The sequence below is a fragment of the Oncorhynchus gorbuscha genome, linkage group LG07 (genome assembly GCF_021184085.1).
Source record: "Oncorhynchus gorbuscha isolate QuinsamMale2020 ecotype Even-year linkage group LG07, OgorEven_v1.0, whole genome shotgun sequence".
NCBI lineage: Eukaryota > Metazoa > Chordata > Actinopteri > Salmoniformes > Salmonidae > Oncorhynchus > Oncorhynchus gorbuscha.
In genome coordinates, this window is record NC_060179.1 from 52144143 (window position 1) to 52167739 (window position 23597).

The 23597-nt window shown below is 42.6% G+C and overlaps 2 protein-coding genes across 19 annotated transcripts in view; one reads left to right on the forward strand and one right to left on the reverse strand.

Moving 5' to 3' along the window:
- Window positions 1-23597, reverse strand: part of LOC124039993 (SUN domain-containing protein 1-like) — a 24753-nt gene continuing 1156 nt past the window's right edge. For 2 of the 18 annotated variants that reach the window (XM_046356649.1, XM_046356648.1), the window contains exons 2-23: window positions 22791-22893; window positions 10394-10597; window positions 10057-10286; window positions 9626-9913; window positions 9328-9450; window positions 8892-9029; window positions 8195-8275; window positions 7736-7849; window positions 7529-7627; window positions 6741-6834; window positions 6588-6649; window positions 6282-6436; window positions 5883-6152; window positions 5616-5717; window positions 5442-5512; window positions 5201-5345; window positions 3155-3463; window positions 2312-2396; window positions 1965-2080; window positions 1626-1793; window positions 1325-1417; window positions 1-1144 (exon numbers count right to left, since the gene is read on the reverse strand). In XM_046356649.1, the coding sequence (XP_046212605.1) occupies window positions 1028-1144; window positions 1325-1417; window positions 1626-1793; window positions 1965-2080; window positions 2312-2396; window positions 3155-3463; window positions 5201-5345; window positions 5442-5512; window positions 5616-5717; window positions 5883-6152; window positions 6282-6436; window positions 6588-6649; window positions 6741-6834; window positions 7529-7627; window positions 7736-7849; window positions 8195-8275; window positions 8892-9029; window positions 9328-9450; window positions 9626-9913; window positions 10057-10286; window positions 10394-10597; window positions 22791-22858 (3132 nt within the window). In that variant the 5' untranslated portion in view covers window positions 22859-22893 and the 3' untranslated portion in view covers window positions 1-1027. Of the gene's footprint in view, window positions 1145-1324; window positions 1418-1625; window positions 1794-1964; window positions 2081-2311; window positions 2397-3154; window positions 3464-5200; window positions 5346-5441; window positions 5513-5615; window positions 5718-5882; window positions 6153-6281; window positions 6437-6587; window positions 6650-6740; window positions 6835-7528; window positions 7628-7735; window positions 7850-8194; window positions 8276-8891; window positions 9030-9327; window positions 9451-9625; window positions 9914-10056; window positions 10287-10393; window positions 10598-12320; window positions 12470-22790; window positions 22894-23033; window positions 23152-23597 lie in introns of those variants that run through there. The other 16 variants (XM_046356656.1, XM_046356657.1, XM_046356650.1 and 13 more) reach the window with 15 other exon arrangements.
- The window catches only part of heatr1 (HEAT repeat containing 1), a 25648-nt gene continuing 25187 nt past the window's right edge, over window positions 23137-23597 (forward strand). The window contains exon 1 of the mRNA XM_046356646.1: window positions 23137-23253. The gene's annotated coding sequence lies outside the window, so the exon portion shown is untranslated. The remainder of the gene's footprint in view (window positions 23254-23597) is intronic.

The following is a 23597-nucleotide window of genomic DNA, read 5'->3' on the forward strand; positions in this document are numbered from 1 at the left end:
ACTGCTACAAAATCAAAGTTTTTATTTGAACATTTTACACATTACAATTATGTACAAAAGACAAAAATAAAATTATAAAACAAAATAAACCTGTATAGTCCCAAGACCATTTACAAATAGTCCAAAAAGCCTTTACAAAAATATATTACACAGATTGGCATTTCAGTAACTCGGGACAAACAATGAGATTTTACAACTGGGCACTTGAAGATACTCAATAAAGGGCTAAAGCCTGACTTCTGTGGCTGAAAGGACCAGTGCAAGATATCCTTAACTTACTTGAGCGGTAAATTCCCTTTAAAAATGCAAACAAATTAATAACATTTTATAATTGCAGCATATACATATTTCAAAGCAACACTGATATTAGTAGACTTAAAAATGACAAACTATTGACAAAATGTACAAGTTTACATTCTTCCGTTGTTCGTAAGAACATGGTAGAACCTGGGCCCATATCCACAAAGCATTTGAGGAGTTGATCTTGGATCTGTCCATATGATCTTATTCATTATGATCCAAAAGGACAAACTGATCTTAGATCAGTACTTCTACTCTGATATGCTTTGTGGATATGGGCCCTGGTTTCACCATGAGCGACAAGGGCTCAACACACATGAATTCAGTTGTCAACACATATAGCGCATGTATAAATAGACTTGAGTAAATGTACTCGAAACATTCCTTAACCAATAAAATCTTGTCTGACGTAGTAAAGCACAGAATCGCATCCATATTTTCTTCTCCTATTTAGGAGCCCAATGTTACTTTGAGATTATTCTGTCAAATGAAAGCAGTTTTACAAATGTAATAAATTATTAGTGGTTGGGTGATAGTCCTTCGAAAGTCAGGCACCAGTGGCCATGCTTCAGATTCAGACCTGTGGTCACTGTTAGAGCCTCTGTCCTGGTGGGATGAGTTAGTGCACAGATAGTTTGTGGATCAAGCATATTTAAGTGTGCGCATAATTGGCTCCAGTCATCTGCAGAACATTTAAAATGTAGACAGGGTGGTCTGATCTGTGCCATCAGTTGACACTGGGCTGACCGTGCACTCTGATGCGGTACAGGCAGGTGTACTCCGGGTGACCCCAGTTGGACAGCACTCGAACCTCAATGATCTGATAGGCTTTATCATTCTCCTCCTGTGGATAGATGGCAGAAGACGCTCAATTTACACTCAAGCCATGTAAGAAGTATCAAGACCTAAAACCTTCCAAGTCACCATCTCTAATCATACTAGAGATAAATGCCATGTGGACTACTAACATAACATTTTCCACTGGCCAATCAAGCCCCTTGAGGTAGTGTTGAAGTGTACTTACAGTGACAGGATAAGTCTGAAGCGCATCTTCATCATCCTGGTAGGTGTAGCTGCCCAGTAACTTACCCTTCTCCTGGTACTCATCATCCAGACCCTGGAAACAAGAGTACACAGTTAGAAAACAGCAGAGATCCACAGCAATAAAATGTGTCAATCAGTAGTGCCTCACCAGAGTTCACTCACAGTAAATGTGTGTGTGACTGACTTGAGTGTACTAGGCTTGCTTCTGAATGGCTGAGACAGTAATAGCCGACATGAATGTTAATTGGGTAAGCAGGGTAGTTGAGGTTTGCATGGCTTACATAGACGGTAAACTGGCGCGGGGCGCTGCTGATGGTGCCTGTTGGCGAAAGGGATTTGGGGATGTGCTCCAATGAGAAGGCAGAGGGCACGATCCTCATGGAGAGACGAATCACCAGGTAACCATGAGAACCCTGAAACGCCCAACAGTTCCCTGGATGGACATCAGGCTGCAGTGTAAGATAGAGCTCAAGATTAAACCAGGTTATGGATGGACTACTTTTGAAAAGGTCTTCCAAGGCAGTATCAGGAACGGAAACCCAATGTAATGAATCTAGTAAATCACGAAGAGATCATAAAACTCAGATTCGTCTCATGTGGTGCGATGACTTGATTCGTACCTGTATGGCCACACGAGGAGACTGGGAGAAGTACCAGAGCGGGAGGCCAAACAGACTCATCAGTGCAGTCTTTGTCTCGTACGTCTCAGAGCAGCGAGTGCTCAGGATGCTGCCGCCTGTAGACACAGAAAAAAACAGCCATTGATAGCTCATGTCACTTTCACGACTGTACACAATGTCAACCACACCCATTTTACAACGAGGGCAATGTTAAAGCCAGTCATACCAGGAACTACTGTACAAAGTACAAACAGATCATTCAAATAATAGGCAGTAGATGATTCATTGTTTGTATTTATTTTTTAAAGCCTAGTCGCCACGCCCCATCACAACAACTGAAACTTTACCGCCAGACTCCAGAGCATAGTCTACCAGGCCGGTCCGATCCTGGGAGTAGAGTTTCAGAGCATTCTTCACTATCAGCTGTACATGCTGGAGGAGGAAGAAAGGAAAAGAGTGGTTGGGTGAGGAAATAGAATAGTGCAGACGATCACATTGCATGAAATCATTTTCAAATCCAAAACATTCAATCTTAACTTTTTGGGTGACCCAAACAAATTCACTGAAACAAGAGTTAGAGCAGTCAATGAAAGTCTAAGAAGCGGTAGATCGGTTCTATGTGCGCCATTTAAATGCTTTGTTCTTAAGTTTAGTTTTTGCGTCTTTTACTTCCGGTTTTGTACACCAGCTTTAAAACAGATGAAAATATAACCTTTTTGTTTATAGAAAATATATTTCACAGCAGTTTAGATGGTACAATGCTTCTGTACACCAGGGATCATTAACTAAATTCAGCCACGGGTCGATTATTTTCTCAAGCGGATGGTCCGGGGGCCAGAACATAATTACAAATCATTTCTAGACTGCAAATTAACCTTAAGCCCACATTTAAAATATATTTGACTAAAACATAAGCATTTCAAACCTTGCTTACATATGTATATGATCACGTTGCGCTCTATAACGCATGGGAATACTTAGGTTGGCCAGATAAAAATGGCCACCCGTGGTCCGCTAGTTGACGAACACTTCTTTACACTATACTTGTTAATTTAGTCCAACTGAAATTAGGCAAACTCTTCAAATTTTAGCAACCGAGAAATGATTTAGCGATTTCTTAACAAAAAAAAATTAGATCAGTTAAAACTACAAATGTTCTTTCGTCACAAAATTCCCCAAACCAAACCTACCTCCTCAGACATCCCGGCCCCTGCAGCACCAGCAGTGTGCATCACAGTCTGAGTGATTGTCTCAGTGCTGTGAGTCTCCTGCCTGGCCCTGCTCTTCTCCAGCTGCAGGGTCACGTTCTGCAGGATGCTGAGCTCCAGGGAGGTCAGAGAGGCGTGCACATCAACCCCGCTTACATAGCGCTCAGAGAGCCACTGCAGCAGGGACTCTGGGAGCTCATTTTCTCTGGTTTGGGAATCGCCGACCTGCTCGCTGCGAGAGAACAGGGCCCGCAGTTCCGTCCTCACCTGGGCTGACACTTGCTCAGACACCTGCCACGACCACACAGTGAGACAGACACCATCAGACAAAGAATTTATATAAAGAACTCCAGCAAAATCATCTCAGTACTAAATAATAGAGTGTCTGTACAGGACCAGCTAATCAAAGGAATGGGAGAGGCCATCTGGAAGGGTACACAGGGCTCGACATTAAACTCTCGTCAGCAAGTACATTTTAAAAATAATTGTTGGACAAGCAGATTATAGGATTTAAATTGTCCGAATGAACATGTCAAAAAAACAAATGATTTGTACAAAACCGGATGCAATGTTTTGCTCACGGTACTCGCTCTCAAATTTTGTACACAAATTTGTTTACATCCCTGTTAGTGAGCATTTCTCCTTTACAAAGACAATCCATCCACCTAATAGGTGTGGCATATCAAGAAGTTTATTAAACAGCATGATCATTACACAGGTGCAGTGTGCTGGGGACAATAAAAGGCCACTCTAAAATGTGCAGTTATTACACACAACCGGCCTCACAACAGGAGCTTCACGTTCCTTGGTGTCCACATAACCAACAAACTCTCATGGTTTAAACACACCAAGAAAGTCATGAAGAGGTCAAGAGACTGAAAAGATTTGGCATGGGTCCCCAGATCCTCTAAAAGTTCTACAGCATTCTGACCGGTTGAATCACCGTCTGGTATGGCAACTGCTCGGCATCCGACCACAAGGCGCTACAGAGGGTCATTTACGCTGCTGCTACTCTGTTTATTATCTACACAGAGTCACTTTATCCCTACACACATATACAAATTACCACGACTAACCTGTACATTGACTCAGTACCGGTACCCCCTGTATTGCCTCATTGTTATTTTATTGTGTTACTTGAACTTTTTTTAAAGTAAAGTTTTAGTTTATTTTATAAATATTTTCAGAACTCTTATTTTCTTAAAACTGCATTGTTGGATAAGGGCTTGTAAGTAAACATTTCACTGTAAGGTCTACATGTGGTAGTCGGCACAGACCACATGTAACCACGCCAGCACAGGACCTACACATCTGGCTTCTCCACCTGCAAGATATGAGACCAGCAACCTGGACAGCTGATGTAACTAAGGAGTATTTCTGTCTGTAATAAAGCCTGTTTGTGGGGGGGGGGCTGCACCCCTGCCCAGTCAGGTGAAATCCATAGAAAATTGATTGATTTCCTTATATGAACTGAGACTAAAAAAAAAGTTGCATGTTGCGTTTATATTTTTGTTCAGTACAGTTAGCTACCACCCACACCGTAGCCATTTGATCCCTGGGTCATTGAATGAGGGAATTATTTCATAAGTATTTGGTTGTAACATGTATTTTTATTTTTAAACAGGACCTTGATAAACTGACTGGTATGTTTGAGCAGGGATGGATCAAAAGCCTGCACACCCAGTAGCTCGCCAGATGGAAGGTTGACAGCCCACGTGTTTTATACAGTAGCCTGTCAGTGCAGTGTTTTAATTTGTGGCGAGTTAAGTGCCTTGCTCAAGGCCACAACAGCAGGAGATATACCACATTGGATAAGAGACCAGCAGCCTTCCATTGTCAATACCAGTGATAATAATGTGATAACCAGTGATAAGATTATTCTTGTCAAGTGGTTACAACCCAATTCTCAGTCACCTTTTTGGCCTATGGTGTTACAAACCAAGTGACTTGAGCTTTTTGACATATTAAAAAAAAAGGTAATGTCAAGCCCTGGTACAATGCATGCACAGTACAGAGCAAGCTACTCACCGTTTCATGGAGTGTGTCCAGGCGGTCACACATGCCCTGGCATCCCATCACCCCCTGCAGGTCCTGCCTAATGCCCCCCAGCGTCGCCTCTAGAAGTTTCACCTCCGCCAGCAAGGCATCACCGGACTCGCTGTCCACACCCACACTGAAAGAGCACACATTGTCACGAGGAGGAATATTCAACACCACTCATGATTTTATTGAATTATTACAATCCAAAAGGGTTAAGTGCTGAACTCACTTGTCTTGCACAGGAACTGGTGGCAGTGCAGGTGTAGCACTGGAAGTCTCTGCTTGCCTCCTCTGCACCTCCTGAAGACGTAAAATCAACATAACATGGATATATGACAAATACTTTTTAATAGAGCTTCTACAGTAAAGTGCATAGAATTGAGTATAGGCTCGGAGTCTATACCTCTGTCTTGGCAGTCAGTGTCTGCAGCAGCACCTCTAGCTGAGCCAGACGAGACTCTTGGCCCTGCTGCTGCACCACATACTGCTCTCCAATCTCCTGACTCTGAATAACACAGGAAGAGTAGCTGAATGAGCATACAGAGGCTTAAAAAAAGTAAAGCTAACCAAGTAAGCGTACCGAATTGTATACTTGTTTACTTTTCATTACAAGCTAAATTAATATACTGGATAAAATGAATCCCTAACAATCCAACCAGGATAATCTCACCAGCTCTCTCCGCAGTGCTGCATCCTTCTCCATCCCCCTCTTCAGCAGAAGGAGTCTCTCCTCCAGAAGGCCAGATACCCACAGCCCCATGCTGTCCTTGTCTGTCTGGGTGTCCAGCTGCTCTCGTACAGACTGGTAGAGACTCAGCACCTCCCTGTGCTGGTTTTCCTGCCTTCGGCCCCCTCGCTCCACCTTCTCCCACAGTTGGGCCAGCCTATGCTCCAACCGGGCTAGGCGCTCAGAGTCCACAGACACCAGCACACTGCCTGGCTGGTCTCATACATGGGAGGATAGAGGTCAGCTAACTGTGCAACTAGCCTCATCCATAGAATTAGATGGTCTTACGCAAGATGACAATCATAAATGGTGAATGAATACGAGCATCAATATCACTTCAACCTGTGAGACAGCTGGTGGTGGTTGAGCCATGATGGACTGGCTGTCTTTGGTTGGTTCCAGAGGGGTCTGACTGAAGGAGTAGGCTGTCCTCCACTCAGTGATGTTAATGGCAGGCAACACAGACAGCAGGCTGGACGGGCCCCAGTGCCACAGAGCTGGGAGAACCCAGAGGAGGATAAATGAGACAGAAAAAGGTGTCTGCAGTGGAATGCGGTTGAAATATGTCAGAGTGACTGCACAGTACTACGGAATATGGATAACCAGCAGCAGGGCTTCGGGGTGGACAGCAAGAGCGGTGCTACTCACCCAGGAGGACAAGGAGGAATGGGAGCAGAATCAGCAGGAGTTTGAGGAGTTTGGGAAGGCACCTAAGAAAAACAGGAACACCCTTGTTAGTGTGATCACATGTATCCCATCCACAAGCCTCGGGTGTTACTCCAGCAGCCCCAAGAGACTCACCGTGTCAAGACGAAGATGTTGAGGAGCGACATGACGGTGGCCAGATGATACCATCCAGTCCCCAGCCACCAGAAAGCCCCGGTCGCTGACTTCCCTGAACACACAATAAAAGAAAGCCATGGAGAGCAGATTAGTGGAAGTTCTTCAGGAGGTGGGAGGGTGTAGAGGCACTTCCACACAGCACTAAAGATAAGGTAATTAAGTACATTCACCAGATGAGGTAAGAGGCAAGGAGATCAAGTGCAGGTTACGGAGTTAGTTACAGACAGGGGCGATAGAGCAACAGTGTTCTTCTCTGTCAGCGTGGATGCAGAGTGCAGCATAGTTTTTTTTTTAGGGCGAGCCCATCTTTCGTTTAACCGCAGTACTCCATCACACTCCTGTTGACAAATTGCTCCCATTCTTGGAACAGATTTTAAAATCTAAATTCCCGCTCAGAGGGACAGAAGCAGCAGACAGATGGGGAAGCACTTCTGCAGACAGCCGTTGTAGTTTCCTAGCCTAACACAGCAAATTCGAATGATGAAAGGCAAATTAAATGGAACAGGTAAGAATGAGTCCCAGTATTTTGTAAGAGCCTGCAGCACCTGTTAAACCGCAAGGTTAGATTGCACTCCAAGCCACCATTCTAATAAGTTTTAAAAAGATAGAAAGACACACAAGCTAGCCATGGGGAGACTAGAACTAGGAGGAAACATGCAGGCCAAGCAGAGGTTTATCCGGAGGTTGAGAGGCTGGTTAAACACGGTAAGAGTGTTGAGTTATTTGAAACATGGTAAAATGGTGACCTGGGGACACGGCTGCCAACCAGAGAACAGACAGCATCCTCCTCATTGCGGACCGCACAGCTGAGCCTGCCTTCTGCCCCGCCCACAACACACTGGAGCCTGGGGACCAACCAAGTAACAAAAAACAAGGGACTTAAAAGGTTGAACTGGATTCATTCATTTCAAGTTTATGAGGATAGGCCAGAGTTTGATCGCTTAATAGGTAACCTGAGTAAGCAGTGGCAAGCCACAGTTCCCCCAACACATGGTGTGACCGGCAGACCCGTGATGAGGATTGGACAATGCGCGTCTCCACGCGCTGCTTCCCTTTGCAGTCGTCACCTGTTATCGTAAGCAGTGTGGATGAGCAGCAAAAGCGTAAAAGAACGCATGACATTGTTTTGAGACTAAAGAAATGTATAAAAACATCAGAAGGGCTGACATTTCTGCTAACAAAGAAATCTAACAAAAGTAAATGGCAGATGTGTGTAGCCACAAAGAGTGAGTGAAAGGCTAAGAGGAAGCTCTCTTTACATCCCTGGGTTGCCCAGTGACAGAAGCACTCAGCTACAGCACAAGATGTAGGCTACTCACTAACCACAATCACCAAATGTTAGTCCATTCTAGACCTTTAAAAAAAATACACATGTCAAAGTCAACAAAAATGTCAAAGTCAGTTACACTTACAAAGAGCACCATTCAGAGTCATGAGTTTCCCCTCAGTCCCCAACTCATTTACATTCATGCTTCCGCAGTAGCTGGAGTGAGCTACAACCAATAAGAAATAAATAAAATTAAACACCTAAATAGACAAACTTCAAACATCCCTCTTTCCCTTCACCGGAGCTGAGGAACATAGTGAGTCGAGAGCGAGAGAGAGCATTTGCATGTCACCAGGGCAACAGCTAAAGCAGCCCATTTGTTTGGAAGAGAAACAGAGGGTGAAATCTATGGTGGTCAAAGTGAAAACACCAGAATATAAAAAGGTAGTGTAATGTAAAAAGGAGTGAAAGGTGTTGGCAGGATAAACTGTGGTAGTGTCAGCCTCTCCCCCTGGAAAAAGAGAAAAGAAAGAGGGAGAAGAGTCAGAAGCAGGTGACAAGGAGTGTGAGTTCAGGTTAATCCGTGAAAGCCACCATGATCATTCACACAGCATCTGCAACCTCCAGAGTCAGTGCAGGAGGAAGACTCATTCACCATTATCTATTCAAAAACAGAGTGAAAGCAAGAGTGAAATGTAGAATTGGTGCCCTGCAAGCAGCAAGATTCCTGAAATCAAGTGTCAAGTATTGACCCACGCAAATCACACACCCCCCCGCCTTGTGGAAGCCCAGATGCCACAAAAAAATGGGTTAGCCTCTAAAAACAAAAAGCAGTGGAATACCTCCATTAACCACTTTTCTGCCCACACTGCCAGTCTTCAGCACAGCAGCCTGTATGAGCACTCTCACTAAACACACAGTGAAGGCAGCTGCCCTCCTGCTATGGTTCAGACAGGTGTCTAAAGCTGACCACAGGACACCTAAAGAGAAAGAGCTTATTTTTTTAATTTTATTTAATAAATGAACGACCCAGATGACATGATTATGTTAAGCTTCAGCAACATGCTTTATCAGATTTATTGGCAGCCTGCACAAGCCACTGTTATAATGCAGGAGAAAGTTTAGCCCCCCATCTAAAACAGTGAATTATCTGATATAGTCATCATTCATAAAACACAAAAAAGTGGGAAGCTGCCAGGCAGATGTGTGCGGAATAGGGAGAGGAAATGTTGGCGCTGTAAAGACATCAAGAGGCAGAGCCGGCGCAGAGCCTGATACCTGTGCCCTCTTTACGTGACCTCAGCAGCACACTCTGTAAGAGCAGTGAGAAGACGGACGCCACAGAGGCTGCTGCCCTCCTGATCACACGCACACAGGTGTCCGAGAAGGACACCAGCACACCTGAATCAAATCAAGTCAACTTAGTTCAAAATGCACTTTACAAAATCACAAAACATGTCAACAGGTTAAGAAAATGAACCGAAACTCCAAAACTCACGCATCTACACTGATATTCCTTCAAAACGAAAATGGGAATGCAAAACTCCCACTCCCAACGCACGTTTTAAGGACATACACGTTATAGTACTTCTGTGGCTGCCTCGCTCACCAGTCCTGTGCTTGCGGCTTTTGTCCCTGGCGTAGATGGTGGAGGAAGGTGAGGCGGCGGGGGCTGTCAGGGCCTGCTTGTTGGTGGCAGAGCGGGCTGCAGTTGAGGAGTGCTTGGAATAGGCAGTGAGCGCGTCATTTCTGTCCAGGTGGATCATGCGGTCCTTACAGAAGCTTCCGTTGACCATGGAGGTCTGGGTCTGTGCAGAGTTAATGTTTCCGTTGGCCTCACACATACTGTCTGTCATGGTCCGCTCTAAGAAACACAGATTTGATCATATTTAAAAATAATTTAAAAAAACATTTAAAATCACCCATTGTAAAGGAATCCATTCAAGACACAGGCCGATGTTGCGGACAATACAAGTAACTGATTGATAAGTTCCTTTTAAAAATTACCTTTGAGTTCAGAGTCTTCATCCAAGCCCCAGAAGCCTTCGACAAGCGTGCGCTCCTGGATACACGACTTGTCCAGCATGGAGGAGAGCAGGGAGGCGTCGCTGGCGGCCACACTGTGCAGGCTGCTGTTGTGCTGCTGGGAGCCATGCTGGCTCTTAAGGGGCGTGGTGAGGAGCAGAGACTGGGAGCAGGAGACAGAGTGCTGCTGAGACCTCCTACTCTTCAACGCCCTGGGAGAGAACAGACGGTCAGATTAGACATAGAAAACCCTGGATGTAACATTTTCTGGGCCCAAATCAATTGAAGGAACCACAGGGCGACCTACAACATCGCTTACTTGGAATCTCTGCGACTGGCTCCTCCTGCACTGAAGGAGGCGCTGTGGTACATGTGGTTGAGAGAAGAGTCCAAGCTGTCGTCGCCATAGAGACCAGTGGTGGAGTGCAGACGCAGGCTCCGCCGAGACATCCTGGGAGACTCTAAGACGGGCGTGATCCTGTGCTCCTTCTCAAAGTCCAGGGCTGTTGTAGAGTAGCTGGAGCTGAGCAACACAAGGAAGAGAAGATGTGAGGAATGCATTAGATTAGAATAAAAACAAACAAGTCGCAGTCTCTAATCAGTGATTCAATCGATTGGCAATGCCCTTTGGTTTTCATTGTCCTTGGTGTCTTGAAAAGGACACTTCAAATGTACTACCATATGTAGCCTATACATCACACATTAATATTAAAGTAGAGGCTATGATCCAACTTCCTTTACAGTTAATATACAAAAACAAGATGCAATTGGTCCCCAATGGCAGAAAACATTGTACTGTCAGCACAATGATTAAACTGAGGCAGCCATTTTATTCCTCTGTCCAGTGTCAAACAGTATACCAAAATTCCTGTACACTAGAACATGGAAAAACAGTTTGGTACTTGAATTTGTTACTTTCAGTACTTCTGTAAATTGTGTGTCGCAGCCAATGTCCCCCACGGAACGCACAGTGCCTGCTCCACTCAATGCAACCGGAGTCTGGGCTGCATCATGTTAGCTCCCTCATGCAGCACAGAACTTAACACAAATGAACATTTGTGACACTACACGTAACATTTTTGAAACTGAGAAAACAAAATGTTCATACAGGCTAGAACACTTTACAATGCAAGACGATACCGGTAGCTTCCAGCTGGGCTAACTTTCCTCGCTAGCATCATGAAGTTACTAGCATCAATTCACTACCCTAGTACCTTTGTGAAACGCAAAATATGCTGATTGCCACCAAAAACATTAATTCACTTAAAATCTCACTTCTTTCCCTCTCCCCCAAAGGGCTCCAACAGGCCGCACCCCTCTACGCTTGTGAATGAAATCATTACAGGTTAAGAGATTCTGCACACTTTTATAAAACAAGCTACTTCTATGCAAATGTTGTTCAGTACAATAAAATAAGTCCCACGAAAGTTAAACAGATTCATGGGGCTACAGAGGGCGTCAGCCAAAACAAGCTCAATAAGTCAACGCATGCACACACTCCTACTGAATATGAAGTCACCTGCATTGTGAATAGACAGAGGCTACATCTTGATATGCCCAGTTTATCAAATGGAGATGTCCCATTCCAATAAATGAATGCCATTATGTGAAGTAGTAACATTGGTAAAAGTCAAATTGATTTTGTAATTTGTTTATTAATGCATACATGGCTGTCACGTAAAATATTTTACTAAAAAGATGCCCAACGATTGAACAGAGGAGTAGCTGGATCAAGTACCATTCTCTGACTTCGGATAATATGCCTTGGTATCGAGTATTAACATCAACTTTTTATTCAACATTCTGGCTTGTAGCATTTGTTCAGATGATATGTTCCAAACAAAACGGCATCATCTCAGACTGTACCCAGGTTGGCATCAGTCTAATTTATTAGGCAATGTCCAACTTAACCTTGCAAAAAAAAAAAAAAAAAAAAGCAAACTGCTGCCATCTCTCAAGGAACAACTGTCGGGCATTCACATTATTGGACTTTGGAACCTTTTCAAAATCTGTACTTGCGACAGATAAGATCATAAGGCTAACTGAAGTCCAAGTAGGGAATAGCTAGCACAGTGTAACAACTTTCCAAAACAATGCATGACAGGCTATTATAGCCTGAATCCTAATCCCTATGAAACACACAACCTTCAAGGTGAGCGCATAGCAAGCAGGGTCACTCCTATCTAAACATAGCCAAGTGCACACACACACGAAGGTAATGAAACAGAAATGAGGATGATACACACAGGTCTGTCCAACCCCAGCTCTCCAGAGTCCACCCCTCGTCACCGTCGCTCATCCCAGGGAAATAAACCCACGGATAAACATCATGAACACCCACAGACACTCCACACACTATCCTGCGAGCCAGGAGAGCTCAGGCAACGTAACACTACTTCACTTACTGTATGTAGCCTGGGCTACACTTCACTTCCTGTAGCCAGGGACAGACGAGCCACTTACCTACTCAACAATCCCCCCCCCCCCCCCCCCTCGGTGAAACAATGACACCAAGCCTTACATTATGCATTTTAAACTGACAAGGGGAGGTCAGTTCTTAGTGCAACTGACTATACAAAAGGAGGAAGAGAAGGGAGACCTGCTACAAAAGAGACATGAGTCCCTGAACTTTTCTATAAACTAATGTTGGTAATCCATAAACAAAGGCCTAGCGGGGCTCTTTCCTACATAACAATAAACTCACCCTGCCCTCTGGTTCTCCCACTGAGTCTTCAGTCACTCACTAAAATCGGGGGTAGGGAAGTAGATTTAGCTACAGGCTGATATTTGGCAGAGCGGATAGTCGGGGGCTGGAACATAATTATAAGTTGTACACTGCAAATTGACCACAACTAAGCACAAAAAGAGATGATTTTAGAAAATAACAATTTCATACTGATTACATTGAGACACGATCACATATTTACATTTTAGTCATTTAGCAGACTCTTACCCAGAGCAACTTGCAGAAGCAATTAGGGTTAAGTGCCTTGCTCAAGGGCACAGATTTTTCACCTAGTTGTCTCGTGGATTCGAACCAGCGACCTTTTGTTTACTAACCCAACGCTCTTAACCACTGTCTGTATGAGTCTTTATTTGTGGGAATACTTGGCTAACAGATTTCCTAAATGAAACCCGTTTTTAGCTGAATTCCTGGTGATTTGCCATGTTTTTACCAAAAAAAACATTTTACAAAATCAATGTCATATTTGTGCAAAAAACCTTGGGAGTCAATAAAAAAAACAAATAAAAAAAAAACACTTGTGGGACAGTTTTGGACCACCAGTTGCTAACGCCTGAGCTAAATAAAGCCTCTCCAGGATTACACAGGGCCTTGGCAGAGCCAATTATGTGCTTTCCTCTGCCTGGCCTGCTGCTGCTCCTCCTGCCAGTGTGCTCTAGGCCCTTGCGTGGGACAGCGGTGTGTCCTCAGCAGAGATCCCGGGCAGTCCCACCCTAATTCCCAGGGTGGGGTCTGGGCAAGGGGAGCCAGGCCCAGGACAGCTTCAGTGAGACCAGGCCAATGGGTGCAGCAGTCGCTCTTCCTCTCACTCACAAAAGGACAAGACAGGAGTCTATCACGATTCTTACCAATCTACTGGTTTGTTTCAGTTCAGACAAAACTATCACGACATGAGACTTCATTCCAAAACATAGTGATAAGTCTATACTAGGTAAAGCTCCGCCTTATCTCAGTTCACAATAACACCCACCCGTAGCACATGTTCCAGCAGGTATATCTCACTGATCAAAGCCAACACCTCATTTGGCCACCTTTCCTTCCAGTTCTCTGCTGCCAGTTAACTGGAACAAATTGCAAACATATATTTTTTTTAAATCACTGAAGTCTGAGACTTTTTTCTCTCAACTTTAAACATCTGCTATCTGAGCAGCTAACCGATTGCTGCAGCTGTACATAGTCCATCTGTAAATAGCCCACCCAATCTACCTACCTGATCCCCATACTGTTTTTATTTTTACTTTGCTCTTTTGTACACCAGTATCTCTACTTGCACATCATCATCTGCTCATTTATCACTCCAGTGTTAATCTGCTAAATTGTAATTATTCGCTCCTATGGCCTATTTATTGCCTACCTCCTCATGACTCTTTTTTTAATACGGTGTCATTGACTTGTTTGTGTTATTGGCTTGTTTATTGTTTACTCCATGTGTAATTCTGTTGTCTGTCACACTGCTTTGCTTCATCTTGGTCAGGTCGCAGTTGCAAATGAGAACTTATTCTCAGCTAGCCTACCTGGTTAAATAGAGGTGAAATAAATCAAATTTTTAAAAAGAATCAATGGCAACAGAAAGAGGAATTTCTATGTAGACAGAACTCAATACAATTCTTGATTGTCTATCACCATCTTAGTGTTAATCAATAGTCCATTAAGGCCAACTCCAGGAAATCTGTGACTGTCAAATCTTTCCCTCTTGACCGACAACATCTCACAAATTGTCACACTCCAGCCACCCAAGCAGAGCGAACAGTCTGACTACAGCACAGCAAGCGGTACAGAAGCACCAAGTCTGGGAACAAAAGGCACCTGAACAGCTTCTACCCCCAAGCCTTAAGACTGCTGAACAGTTAAATGGCTACTCAGACCATTTACATTAATAAAAGGGGTCAATTTAATTGTTTTGCACTGACTCCCTTACTACACTGACACACACTGCTACTCAGTTTACAATATATCCTGATTGCCTAGTCACTGATACACCGTGGTGCAAAGTACTTCAGTAAAAATACTTTAAAGTATCCCCAGAAATGTCTTACTATCTGCACTTTACAACCCTATATTTGACAACTTTATTACATCCCCAATGAAAAACACACTTTGCATTTTCCCTGACTCCCAAAGGTACAAGCTACATTTTGAATGCTTAGCAGGACAGGAAAAATGGTCCAATTCACACACTCAAGAGAAGATCCCTGGTCATCTCTACTGCCTCTAATCTGTCACATTTACTAAACACAAAATGCTTGGTTTGTAGATGTTGAAATGTGCCCCTGGCTATCCACAATTGTATTAAATATATTAAAAACTGTAAAAAGCCATCTGGTTTGCTTAATAAGGAGTTAAATGATTTACACTTTTACTGAAGTATATATTAGAGATTACATTTACTTTTGATAGTTTTAGACTTCTACTCAAGTAGTATTTTACTGGGTGACTTTCACTGGAGTAATTTTCTATTAAGGTATGTTGACTTTTACTCTAGTATGAGAATTGGGTACCTTTCCAGCACTGAATGTGTATACTGTATTACCCCGTACATTGACTCGGTACTGCTACTCCTTGTATATTGCCTCATGTTTGTGTTACTATTTCCTTTTTATTTAACTCTGCATTGTTGAGGATGGGCTCGTAACTAAGCATTAACCTGTAAATATTATGCCCGTTGTATTCAGCACATGACCAATACATTTTGATCTGACAAGCTCCATCCTGATTAAAGACTGTGCAAACAATCGTGTTTCATGAGCAGGGATCAGCAAACATAAGATAGCAACAGTCAGAGATCTTTGCTTATCACCTTCTTACAGAAACGCAGATCTATGCTGCATCAAGCAAGCCTAGGGCTACTTACAAACTACACGCCTAAGTACACATCTGGAGACTAACTATTTGCTCAAGAGTTGTGCAGCCAGGTTAATCAATCAAGCCAAACACTGACCAGCCATTTACAGCCAATCCCACAATAAAATGTACTCTAGAAGGAAAAGACACTAGAACCTGTTGCTACACAGACAGTATAATTGCCTTACTATTTGTCAGACTAGGGAGCAGCAGATTATCACTGAACCTGGTCACTGAAATATTCCCCACAATTACCCTCCCTCTCACTATGACTTTTAGGTCGGGCATACAACAGCATTACCCCCTAGAACTACTGTCTGTGGTATGTAGGTCTGACCCATTTAGTCGACTGGTCGATTGTCTGGTCAATAAGCTACTGGTCGACCGAGATTGCTTTAGGTCGGGCAGTAGCAATTGTTTTAAAAAACAACAACAAAAAAACAGTACCACTCAAAAGTTGACACCTACTAATTCAAGGGTTTTTCCATTTTAAAAAAAAAACTAGTTTTCAACATTGTAGGATAGTGAAATCATCAAAACTATGAAAAAAACATAGTAACCAAAAAGAAGTGTTAAATCAAAATATATTTTAGATTCTTCAAAGCAGCCCCCCTTTGCCTTGACTGCTTTGCACACTTGGCATTCTATCAAGCAGCTTCATGAGGAAGTCAACTGGATTGCATTTCAATTAACAGGTGTGCCTTGTTAAAAGTTACATTTATTTTCTTAAACTTAATCAGTGTTGTGACAAGGTAGGGGTGGTATACAGAAGACGGTATTTTACCAAATAGGACTAAGTCCAAGAATCTCAAATAAGCAAAGCGAAATGACAGTCCATCATTACTTTAAGACATGAAGGCCAGTCAATCTGGAAAACTTCAAGAACTTTGAATGTGTCTTCAAGTGCAGTCACAAATGCCATCAAGCACCATGAAACTGGCTCTCATTCAGACCACACATTTTCTTACGTTACAGCCTTATTCTAAAATTGATTAGATAATTTCCCAATAATGTAGTTCAGACATTTTTGCTAATATGTAAATTTCTTTAAAAAATAAAAATAATTTAAGTATTGGTATTTTAGTAGGATCCACACAAAACATCAATAGGCAAGAACAGCTCAAGGACAGAATGACAAACTCAACAAAAAAATAAAAGTGCTCACTGTCATCCCTGTTTATTTTCAGCAAACGTGTAAATATTTGCATTAACATAAGATTCAACAGAAACTGAACAAGTTCCACAGACATGTGACTAACAGAAATTGAGTATTATGTCCCTTAATGGGGGGGGGGGCAGTAAATATCTGATGTGGCCACCAGCTGCGTTAAGTACCGCACCAGATTTGCCAGTTCTTGCGGTGAGATGTTACCCCCTCTTCCAACAAGGCACTTGCAAGTTACCAGACATTTCTAGGGGGGGGGGGGGGGGGGTTACAGCCCTAGCCCTCGGATCCAACAGGTCCCAGTGTAATGCTCATTCCGGCGACGATAAATGAAAATCAGACCATCACCCCCTGTGAGACAAAACCACAACTCCGCGAAGAGTACTTTTTGCCAGTCCTGTCTGGTCCAGCGACGTTGGGTTTGTGCCCATAGGTGACATTGTTGACGGTGATGTCAGGTGAGGACCTGCCTTATAACAGGTCTACAAGCCCTCAGTTCAGCCTCTCTCAGCCTATTGTGGACAGTCTGAGCACTGGAGGAGGGATTGTGTGTTCCTGGTGTAACAATGTTTTTGCCATCCTGTACCCGTCCAGCAGGTGTGATGTTCGGATATACCGATCCTGAGCAGGTGTTGTTACACGTGGTCTGCCACTGCGAGGATGATTAGCTCTCCGTCCTGTCTCCCTGTAGCGCTGTCTTAGGAGTCTCGCAGTACGGACATCGCAAATTATTGCCCTGGACACATACGCAGTCCTCATGCCTCCTTGCAGCATGTCTAAGGCACGTTCACGCAGAATAAATGCAGTGAGAAACCATAAACAATTGATGAACATGCAGATCGGTCCTTAAGACACTAACAGCTTAGAGATGGTAGGCAATTAAGGTCACAGTTATGAAAACTCAGGACCCTAGTCATCTTTCTTTTGGTGTTTTTTTGGTGCATGTTCATTAATTGTTTATGGTTCATTGAACAAGCATGGAAAACAGTGTTTAAAGCCTTTACAATGAAGATCTGAAGTTTTGGATTTTTACAAATTATCTTTGAAAGACCGGGTCCGTCACTCAGTACTTTTTTGAAGCACCTTTGGCAGCCTCGAGTCTTCTGGGTATGACGCTACAAGCTTGGCACACCTGTATTTGGAGAGTTTCTTCCAGTCTTCCATGCAGATCCTCTCAAGCTCGGTCAGGTTGGATGGGGGTGCACAGCTATTTTCAGATCTCTGGAGATGTTCAAATCAGGTTTAAGTCCTGGCTCTGGCTGGGCCACTCAAGGACATTCAGAAACTTTTCCCGAAGCCATGCTTGCATTGTATTGACTGTGTGCTTAGGGTAGTTGTCCTGATGGAAGGGGTAAGTAAGAGTTCCAGAGAGCTCTGGAGCAGGTTTTCATCAAGGATCTTCGTACTTTGCGCTGTAGAAATTGTAGAAACATCTTAAGGATGAGCAATGGAAACAGGATGCACCGGAGCTTTAATTTCAAGTCTCATAGCAAACGGGTATGAATACTAAATAAGGTAATTCTGTTACTTTAATACATTTGCCAAAAATTCTAAAAATATGTTTTCACTTTGTCATTATGGGGCAGTGTGTGCAGATTGAGGGGGAAATAATTTTATCAATTTTAGAATAAGGCTGTAACGTAACAAAATGTGGAGAAAGGGTCAGAATATTCCCCGAATGCAGTAAAGCATCCTTGTATAACCACAGTCGAGCTGTAGGCCTAAGAGCACATCCAGTTTAGCCTTAATACTGTAACTTACTTAGGCCTATAGTTCAACACTTCTATAGGCTACTGTAGCAATCATTAATCTGTTGATGTCATCACAGCATATGAGTCATTCATGATTTGAAATGCAATCAACCATTTTTGTTTTAAAATACAATAAAGCAAGCCTTGTATAATTAGCTTAAATAAATAAAACGTTCAATTTCGGAAATTTGATTCACGAATGAATGTGACTGTTTAGTCTTTGCTGTAATAAAGGCTTAAAGTTTTAAGTTACTCTGGTATGCTTATAGTTAACTTGGTATTGTTTACAATTGTTCCAAACAGTCAGAAAAAATATATTGTAGTCTATACAGCACCTGTTTGACACACAATAAGCACACAGCACTTGCTCCTTACCTTCTTTTTCTTAATCCTCAGTATTTTCCACTGCTAGTCAGATGTCCCACACATCTGACACTCCTTAAACTACTCCCGGCACTAAACTGAACAAGACGCACCTCAAAACCTCACAATTCTGCCCAAAAACAATTTTTCTCAACCAGTGGCACATGGGCTTTTTAGGTGAGCGCAGATGCCACCCTTGGATAAGCAGTGCCCACTTCTTCAATAGCGCAAAATTATTTTGCTTGTCCAGTTCCAGAGTGCCTCTCGAAGGCCGCTGTGAGAGAGACGTCTCTGCTGCGCTCCAATGTTTAGTAAAAAAAAAAATCATGTAGCAGATATAAAATATGGTAGAAAGAGTATGTGGTCTTTTCTGTAGCATACAGGCTGGAGATAAAATGTATGACAATGTAACGAGACGGACACTTTTTACTTCACGCACGTTTCGCAATTTCAAATCAGCTAACCTAAAAATGGCACTGAGCAAAAAAAATGACCCGTCATGTTAACAGATCATGAAAACAGGACAGGTCAAAGTAAAAATGGACCATTTGGAACGTACAATCAACTGTTGTCCAGGAGTGTCACCCCATTGTCATGATCAGTGGTTTTAACCATATTTGACAAGCTCATGAAAAACAAAATACTTTTGCATTTCCCGCTGTGTAAACACATTGCAAATAGGCTTGCGATAACTCCTGAGCATAAATAGCCAAATTGATTTGTCACAGGAATCAGGACTAATAAAGCCAATGCAATGGCCTGTTTTACAAACGGTGGGCCTACCACATGGATGGGAATTCATAAAAATCCATTTCAGGCTGACATGGTAGGCTACACCCTAGTAAGCATAAGCCGACATCTTTTTTTTAACTGTCTGGAAGTCATTTTACAAACGGTAGGCCTTCCACATAGATAGGCATTCAGAAAATTCAATTTCAGGCAACACCTTAGTAAGCACGGACCATGGCAGACTTATTTTTTTGAAGCAGTTGCGGACCGGCCTTGATTGCCACATACATTGTCTATTGATGTTTATAAATTGGAACAGCCTTGAGTTGGTCCGAACAGACATCTATAAAATTACTTATTTTCAGCTTTCATTCTAAACCAAAAAATGAGCCCGATTTCAATATCTAAAATACATATTTGCAACATCAGGGAAATAAGTATTTAACTTGAAAATCAACCCAACGTCAGGAAAACACGTATTTTATTAGTCTTTTCAATGTCATTTTGCTTACTGGGACTATTCTAGTTTTGCGGGGACAGATTTTTTTTGTCATGACTATGGCAGCAGAATGGCAGACGGCTATAGTTCAAGCCCTTGCTTGCCCTATTCGGATGTGTGTCGGATATGTGTTTTTATTTTTTTTACCCCCTTTTTCGTGGTATCCAATTGGTAGTAGCTACCATCTTGTCTCATCGCTACAACTCCCGTACGGGCTCGGGAGAAACGAAGGTTGAAAGTCATGCGTCCACCGATACACAACCCAACCAAGCCGCACTGCTTCTTAACACATCCTCCCGGTCGCGGCTGGTTAAGGCAGAGTCTGGGCGCGAACCCAGTCTCTGGAGGCACAGCTGGCGCTGCAGTACAGCGCCCTTAACCACTGCGCCACCCGGGACGGGATAAGTTTTAATGTGGAATGCAATTATGTGCACAAAACCACCACATCTGTAATTTTAGTCCCATCCGAATCTGCCATGTCAGTAATTTTTAAATGGCAAGAATGTAACAATTCTAGGCAGAATAACTTAGTTTTTTGGCCAACTCCAATGTCCTCTGATAATACTAGTTCCATGCGAATTGACATCCCTGTGTTTTAAGAGAAATGTTGGCATTTGACAAGTGTTTCTCTCAGTTTGTGCAAGAAAAAAAATAACTAATTCTATAAATGTAACTAAGTGCTCCATATAAACTATATGAACGGCCTACATGTAGCCTATCAACTTTCACAATGAATGATTGTTTATGTTTTGGAGTATGAAGGGAATAATGCCAATGAATCAGTATCCCCCCCATTTAACGCATCCCTTGCTGTTAATAGATTGCAAAGCAGCTGCATACAACAGACCTAAATGTTTGGAAATGTTAAGATGAGAATGATCAATAGCCTTAAAATTGCTTCGCAAATGCAATTGCACGGTTTAGCTCACATCTGAAGGCTGCGGGAGTATTTAGGATGTACTGCGGACCGCTAAAATAACACTTCCTCAATTCAAATATTATGCCAACACTAGGAAATATGGTTTAGAAACCAGCTCGTGTGGCCCTATCACCTGGACATGTTGAAATACTATCTTCACAACTAGAATAAAAACCTCCAGGCTTCCTTCATAACTTTCAATTTACAAAAAAATACAAAAATTTAAACTACATGGGGCAGTTTGAGAAACTAATCCAGTCCGAATCCTCTTCTGGAATAATAAATCACATAACCAACATTCTCTAGTAATACTACTCCCGTGCGAATGGGTCTTTGGTCACGTGCACACATGTGTCAGGTAAAGAAAGCCAGGGTTGAGGGAATGTTTCTCCTTAACAAGACACATAGGATGTGCCAATAAAACTTAAAAATAAGAGATTTTAAAACTGACCAAATCGAAAGTTGGGGACAGCCCTAGTAGTATTTAAATCTACCATTTAGAGGCAAGTGAAATTAAAACCTTTCCGTTTTATTAGCCAAGTTAGACCAAACGCAACTGCAAAGAACAGAGAAAATATGTAGGAGCACTTGTCTACCAGGCTTGTGTGTTCTAAGAGCAGATGGTGAAATAAAATGGCTAATATTGTCACATCACGTGCAACAGCTCCAACATCTACACCCTCTCTCTGAGTCACACATAACAGACACACCCAGTCAAAGAACAAACCAGTGGGTCTGTGACGCATATCCGCTTTGCACTTCTCTTTTTCAGAAAGGGGAACATTGCCAAATACACGTGGAGAGGTTCCATAATACTATATAAACACAGCTCAGAATGAGGCTGGAATCTATGAATAAAATCATTCAACTACCCTAAATCATGACATTTATTTTGTGAGAAGGCTAAATTTAGCCAGAAAGTGCAATCCTGGAAAACCACCTTGGGCCAGTTACTCAAATAACATTTCAAATCAAAATTAACATATGCATGCAAGTCCTACCAGTGTGATTTGTTGAAACAAGCCCTTGGTCAAAGCAAAGTCATCTAGGGTATTTGACACAAAAAAAGCCCATTTATGCTCACCATCGACTAAACCAGTGGTTCCCAAACTGTGGGGCTCTACCCGCTCGACCCCCCAAAAAAATACTCAGTCCAGCTTTAAAAAAGCAATAAAAATTTTAAAAAATGTAACTCTTGAAAGTTGTAATAGAATGCACAAGGTGCACTTTTCAAAATTGAGTAGTGTATCATCAATTTGTCATTGCATACCGTAGAGCTATTTATAACTTTGGCTCAACTAGCCCATATCAGCTAACGTTTTGTTATTTAAGTGTAACCCATAGATATTGTTGCCACTTAAATAGCACATGAATACACATTAGACATGGCAAAATGTATTGAATTGCAAGAAAAATAGCTTTAAAACTGAAAAATGTACTTAGCACACCATGACAAAATTTGTAGAATTATAGGAAATAAACTTTAACCTGAAATTCTTTCAACCAATAAGAGGGGTGTGAACAGTTTGTCATGAACAGTGCTATAGAAAAAGACATGATGCAGGCACAAGCTGTTCCAATGCTGGAAGGGGGGCCACAAGTGAAGAGGTTTTGGAACCCCTCCTTTAAAATGGAAAGTTATTGAAATCATTCAGGACATCCCTCTTTCAGGGCCTTGAGACTGGCAGCTTTGCATGCACACTCACCTGTGAGAGTAGGTATAGCCAGTGTTCCCTGGGGGTGGGGCACGTGAGTTCACTTTTGAATGGTCCATGCCTGTCCAGCCTCCAATTTTTCTCAGTAATGAGACTGCAAGAGCCAAACCATGAGACTTTTACAACCCAGTAGTACATATTCACCCCATCAATTCAAACAATACTATGAGCTCCTAACTAACAAAGGTAGCAGTTAAATTAGTAGAAGTAATGTTTTTAGGAGTAACTGCTTACCCCAAAACAAATTTCTGCTTAATAACTCGCCTCAGAAACTAGATATTTTGCTGCATCATGACAGGGTCCATTTTCTAATGGCACTTAAGTATATGGCTGTGCAATAGTAGCCTTGGAGTTTACTCAAGTCACACCCAGAAAGTGTGATGAGGGCTGGGTGGGACCTGTACTACTCGGAACCACAGACATCCGGCGGCCATTGGTTGTCCAGAAATACATGGTAAGAACACAGACACATTTTAAAGACGTAAAAAGCAAGCCTCATCTTTACACGTACATAAACATCTCTCCATACAAAATAACATGAGAATATTTGTAGAACTCTGCCCCAAAACGTTTTTTTTAAATGTTTTATCGTCACGTACACCGGATAATGCAGTTTAATGTGTCGTTTTACAGGGTCAGCCATAGTAGTTCGGCGCCCCTTGGAGCAAATTAGGGTTAAATCAAATCCTTGATTTTTTTTCTGGCATCCTATCGGCTTGGGTATTCGAACCAAAGACTTTTCGGTTACTAGCTCTAACCGCTAGGCTACCTGCCGCCCAGGTAGGTACTGTTAGCCTG